This window comes from Misgurnus anguillicaudatus, chromosome 21 (genome assembly GCF_027580225.2).
Source record: "Misgurnus anguillicaudatus chromosome 21, ASM2758022v2, whole genome shotgun sequence".
Taxonomy (NCBI): Eukaryota; Metazoa; Chordata; class Actinopteri; order Cypriniformes; family Cobitidae; genus Misgurnus; species Misgurnus anguillicaudatus.
Genome location: NC_073357.2, coordinates 2,913,484 through 2,919,483, shown reverse-complemented (window position 1 = coordinate 2,919,483; position 6,000 = coordinate 2,913,484). Strand labels below are relative to the sequence as shown.

The 6,000-nt window shown below is 41.3% G+C and overlaps 1 protein-coding gene across 6 annotated transcripts in view; it reads right to left on the bottom strand.

Moving 5' to 3' along the window:
- Positions 1 to 294: 294 nt before the first annotated feature.
- LOC129416151 (multiple PDZ domain protein) overlaps positions 295 to 6,000 on the bottom strand; it is a 76,571-nt gene continuing 70,865 nt past the window's right edge. For 5 of the 6 annotated variants that reach the window (XM_073858875.1, XM_073858879.1, XM_073858878.1 and 2 more), the window contains 8 exons: positions 3,028 to 3,114; positions 2,837 to 2,918; positions 2,706 to 2,743; positions 2,384 to 2,506; positions 2,199 to 2,303; positions 2,035 to 2,123; positions 1,825 to 1,948; positions 295 to 1,749 (listed from right to left, as the gene is read on the bottom strand). In XM_073858875.1, the coding sequence (XP_073714976.1) occupies positions 1,603 to 1,749; positions 1,825 to 1,948; positions 2,035 to 2,123; positions 2,199 to 2,303; positions 2,384 to 2,506; positions 2,706 to 2,743; positions 2,837 to 2,918; positions 3,028 to 3,114 (795 nt within the window). In that variant the 3' untranslated portion in view covers positions 295 to 1,602. The remainder of the gene's footprint in view (positions 1,750 to 1,824; positions 1,949 to 2,034; positions 2,124 to 2,198; positions 2,304 to 2,383; positions 2,507 to 2,705; positions 2,744 to 2,836; positions 2,919 to 3,027; positions 3,115 to 6,000) is intronic. The other variant, XM_073858880.1, reaches the window with a different exon arrangement.

Genomic DNA, 6,000 nt, shown 5'->3' with positions numbered 1-6,000 from the left:
AACATTGTGCACGTACATTACATGAGATAAATGGGCGGAGAGTAGGCGATCTCTTGTGGGTGCTCGAACACATTCGATCAAATGTGCACGTTCATAAAAGCAATCCGATCGAATGCATTTTCGACTAACTCAATGTGGTCGAAAGTAGACGAGCTCAAACGTTTTTACATGTTGCTATTGTAAGACCATTTTGCAATTTCATAACGCTGTCAATTTTATTAACATTTGAGCATTTTCATGTCGTTTTTTCGATATTGTATTGAAACATTATTAATAAAATACACTAGGTTAAGGTTTGAAGTTCACTTCCATTTCTTTAATTCGTAGTAAAACCCAATACTGTGTCAGAAAAACAATTGTGCAAACAAAAATCAGCATGAATACTAAGTGTTTATATATTACACAAAGGCAAAACTTCATAAAATTCATTAAAATTCCCCTCAAGAAAAACACTTCATACTGTACACGTCAGCACATTATTCATCCTACAATTTTCACCTTCATAATTCCGCTTTGTCTTCATAAATGGAATACATTTTATTCCGAGTTTAATATCATGACAGATACAGTTTCACTATTAAACTACTTAAACTGAATAGTTTACCCAAAACTTACAATTCTGTCCTACTGTCATTCCAAACCTGTATGACTTTCATAAAATGTGAAAGACTTTTAAAAGCCTTAAAAATAAAGCTAACTAACACTAGTCTTGTGCACGTTACTCTGAAGTTATCGTGAGGAAAATGTTGTTTAAATCCTAACGCATTAAAAGTCTTTCCATCTTCTGTAGCTTTCATTTGTGGGGTTTGAATATCGTGACAAGAAACGAATCAATTTTGTTTGCCATCACTGACAAACATGACTAAAACTTGAGTAAATAAATCTGAAGTATATACATTGTGATGTAGAAGTATTTTTTACATTTATATACCATCTTGCCAATTTATTTTATAGTTCTTGCTTACATATTACTATTAAAAGTGTTTAATAAACACATTTGTCAGGAACCTGGGGCCTTATTTATAAAATGCTGCATAGAAACCATCTTAAATTTGAGCTCACGATCATTTCTCAAAAATGTGAACATGTGATACATTGAACTTACGCACAGAAAACGCACATTCCCCTTTCTTTAAGATGTGTAATCTATAGATCGCAAATGATCTTGAACTTGTGCGCAGCTGAGCAGTTTCAGATCTCCACCTTTAAACGATGCTCAATTAATGTCATTGACACATAAAAGAGTGCCTGTCAATGTTTAAATCCTTTATGAGCAGCAAGAATGACTTATATTTTCAAACACTGGCAGCAATCAGACAAGCGAAAGTCCCCTGCTCGAACCCTGATGTGGCGCTAAGCACTTTTCCAATTAATTTTTTTATAAATGTGAATGTTGCCATGGATTTCACTTTATAAATGAGGCCCTTGATGTGCCAGACAGCAGATCACTCTGGGCCAGATCCGCACCGAAGTCAGCAGCTTCAATGGGGATCCGGCCCAGAGTCGTCTGCTCTCTGGTGTAGTTTTGTTGTTACAGCAAGACTTCTGTATGAGAAACATTTGTGTGTAATCCAGTGTTTAAAAGTGGTAACAGTGTTGTGTTTATGAGAGAACAGTGAGCGTGACGTTTCCTTTGGTTTTCTTCAGAATGCCGACAGCCTCCTCATGAGTGACGCCTTCTAAACTTTGACCATTAACAGCAACAATCTGATCTCCACGTTTAAGTCGGCCATCCTCTGAAGCTGCACCCTACACAAACAAACACACACATTATATATATATCATATAGATCACAATATCTGTGAATTGACACGAAAACGTTACCTTGCTGAAAACAGTTTTCACATAGATTGGCAGGTCACCGTGCGGGCTACCGAAACCACCGACAATACTGAAGCCCAGCCCATCAGGTCCTCTCTCTAAACTGATATTCTTACACTGCGGAGGACTGGAAAACAAACATAGAGAAACCGTCAGTATGACATTAAGACTTTAACACCTGACAAAGACTAAGACAATTTATTGTGTACAAACCCGAGGTCATCGTGAAAAATACTGCTTGCTGTGAGTCCTGCCGTCTGTTCTGATGACGGTCCGGTCACTGTCGGATCGCCGGAAACCACCTACAGACACGGCAAACTCATTCAGATTAGCTGAACTTGCGTTGATCAGGTGTTGTGTTGATGTGTTGTGTTTACCTGTAGCTGTATGAGGCCTGTTGTGTTCTTCAGCAGTGAAACGGCTTGATTGTGAGTCATTCCTTCTGCACTGTGGCCACAAATACACACAATCCTGTCTCCAACCTAACGCACACACAACAGCTTTAGACCTTTAAATACTGGGACCAAATGTTTTAAACCGCAGCAGAAATCTTACAACACACCTGAAGTTTGTTCGTCTGTGCTGCCAGGCCACTGGGATTCATCAATGCGATAAAGATGGGCACATTTCCCAAAGGACTGCCCACCCCTCCAGCTATACTGATGCCCAGAGAATCAGTCGGACCCTGACACAAACACAAACAAACCAAACAAAAATGACAATCCTGGAAAATCTATTCACAGCCAGAATCAAATAGCAGACATGAAACGCATTCAGGTCGTTTTTTTTGTTGTAAATGTTTTTGTCTTAAGTTTAGATGATATTTCATCAACTATACTGTATAAACATAAGTCTACCGGCATACGGTTCATAATCTCGGTCACCTTTGTGAATTCAACCATCCTGATATCTTGGTCCACCACTGTCAAAAAACAAAGTTGTAGGCAGATTAAAAAAAAAAAAACATCAGAATATGAAACGTGAAGCATTTTTGAAAACATCACTGTGTTCTTACGTTCATGAGTTTCCTCCGTGTCTTCCTGTGAAGCCACACAGCTGGAATATGAAGAAACTTTACAGCTGCCCGTCTCACTGACCTGCATTCAAAAACACACACAGAGAGAGAGAGAGAGAGAGAGAGAGAGAGACATGAAACCCATATGATGAGAAAATAAGAGGGAGAGAGAAAGAGGATTATTCTCTAACCTGACTGCTCTGAGACAGACGACGTTCGGAGTGAATCGGCCCCGCCTTAAAACGGCCCACCTCCATTCTTATTGGACCAGAACAACTCTGACAACAGAAAACAACTTTACTAATAACAAGTTTGTTTTGATGGGTTCATCAGAGATGCTGAAAAGGATGTTAGATGCTGAAAAGTAGCAATTCATTATCATAGGATGCTTGGATGTTTAAGTGTATAACACATTTCACACCAATCCCAGTGCCTTCTGTGTGAACTAGAGGTCTTTTCGTTTCCAAAGAAATGTACCCGACCCGAAATGACCCGGATCACTTTTTTTAAGAAAGACTTGACCCGAGACAAACCCAACAAAATTGCCACTCGAGTCAGACCTGACCCAGTGGCAATTTATTTGAACCAAAAGTAAACGGCACCAACGCGTTTGCAGTCTGCATCCCTACACACCCCAGACATACAAAAAGATACCCCAGTGGCATTGCATCCAATTTCGCTTGCTGCTCCTTTTATTTTCATTTGTTATGTGATGACAACACAGAGGTACCGCTAAAATGTGCATTTAAAATTGATTGACAGGTCCGTCTCAACGAAAATTAACCAACCGCCGGCCACACGAGGTTGCAAGCACTCTTGGCAGACAGGGGAGGGGTTAAAAAAGGACTTGATAGTTTGGGTCTTCTCGGGTCTGTTTGGCAAAAACACATTCATTTTAAATTACCCAAAACTCGATGCCGCTAATATACCCGACCCATGTCTGAAGCAAATGTGAAACTTTTAGACCCGAACCCGCTTGGGTCTCAGGTCGGACCTCAGGTTTTCAGATCTAAGTGGACGCAAACACATCCCGTAATTATTTCTGGGGTCAAGCCCATAAAGGGGACCAACTGTAGTAGCATTGCTGTGTAGCATCCTGTGTGAACAAAAGCAGAAAATATAGGGTAGGGGTCGTGATGCTGTGAGAATGCGCATGTCTTCCCAACAACACGTTTATCGTTTAGCTCTTTGACACAGGGTTTTAAATGTAGACCAGCTTTTACAACGAAAAATGTCTGCAAACTGGAATAAGGCAGAGATCAATGAGCTCCTCACTAGCGTTTCCATTACACTTCAAATTAAGGAGGCGCTGATAGCCCTGTGGTTAGTGCGCCGACATACACTCACTGGCCACTTTATTAGGTACACCTGTCCAACTGCTCGTTCACGCTAATTTCTTATCAGCCAATCACATGGCAGCAACTCAATGCATTTAGGCATGTAGACATGGTCAAGACGATCTGGTGCAGTTCAAACCGAGCGTCAGAATGGGGAAGAAAGGTGATTTAAGTGCCTTTGAACATGGCATGGTTGTTGGTGCCAGACGGGCCGATCTGAGTATTTCAGAAACTGCTGATCTACTGAGATTTTCACGCACAACCATCTCTAGGGTTTACAGAGAATGGTCAGAAAAAGAAAAAATATCCAGTGAGCGGCAGTTCTGTGTGAAAATGCCTTGTTGATGCCAAAGATCAGAGAAGAATGGCCAGCCTGGTTTGAGCTGATAGAAAGGCCACAGTAACTCAAATAACCACTCGTTACAACCGAGGTATGAAGCAAAGCATTTGTGAAACCACAACACGCACAACCTTGAGGCGGATGGGCTACAACAGCAGAAAACCCCACCGGGTACCACTCATCTCCACTACAAATAGGAAAAAGAGGCTACAATTTGCACAAGCTCACCAAAATTGGACAGTTGAAGACTGGAAAAATGTTGCCTGGTCTGATGAGTCTCAATTTCTGCTGCGACTTTTGGATGTTAGAGTCAGAATTTGGCATCAACAACATAAAAGCATGTATCCATCCTGCCTTGTATCAATGGTTCAGGCTGGTGATGGTGGTGTAATGGTTTCTTGGCACACTTTGGGCCCATTAATACAAATTGAGCATTGTGTCAATGCCAGAGCCTACCTGAGTATTGTTTCTGACCATGTCCATCCCTTTATAACCATAGTGTACCCATCTTCTGATGGCTACTTCCAGCAGGATAATGCGGCATGTCATAAAACGTGAATCATCTCAGACTGGTTTCTTGAACATCCCAATGAGTTTACTGTACTCAAATGGCCTCCACAGTCACCAGACCAAAAAATTTTTTTTGGGATGTGGTGAAACAGGAGATTCGCATTATGGATGTGCAGCCGATAAATCTGCAGCAACTGCGTGATGCTATCCTATCAATATGGACCAAAATATCTGAGGAATGTTTGCAGTACCTTGTTCAATCAATGCCACAAAGGATTAAGGCAGTTCTAAAGGGAAAAGGGGGTCCAACCTGGTACTAGTAAGGTGTACCTAATAAAGTGGCCGGTGAGTGTATAGCGCTAGTGCGTTCATGGCGACCCAAGTTCGATTCCCATCTCTGTGGTCCTTTGCCGATCCTGCTCCCCTATCTCTACTACAACACTATCCAAAATAAAGGCATACCCTACTGAAAAATTTAGCTAAGACCGGCATAAGCTGGTAGCTGGTTTTAGCTGGTATAAGGTGGCAGTAGCTGGTCTAAGCTGGTCCTCCCAGCATGAAAAAGCTGTTCATGCTGGTGGGCCAGCTGGTCTTCCAGCCTGACCAGCTAAGTCCAGCTAGACCAACTTAAAAAGTGACCAAAACACAGCTAGACCAGCTTGCTACACCAGCAAAACCAGCTTCCTACAGCAGCAAAACCAGCTAAAACCAAGCTGGAGACCAGCTAAAACCAGCTCACCAGTTTATGCTGGTCTTAGCTGGATTTTTCAGTAGGGTAAAGGGCTCTAAACAATCTAATTAAAAAAAATTAAGGAAATCGAAATAACAAATTGAAAAACACACCCAATGAAAACACACAGCAATTTAAACTCCCATATATCGACAAAAAGTTTTTACGCTCAGGTGAGGTGTTTTTTTCTGGCAATTCGAAAAAGGAATATATCGCAACAATGCAATGGAAATGTGCATAACGTTAC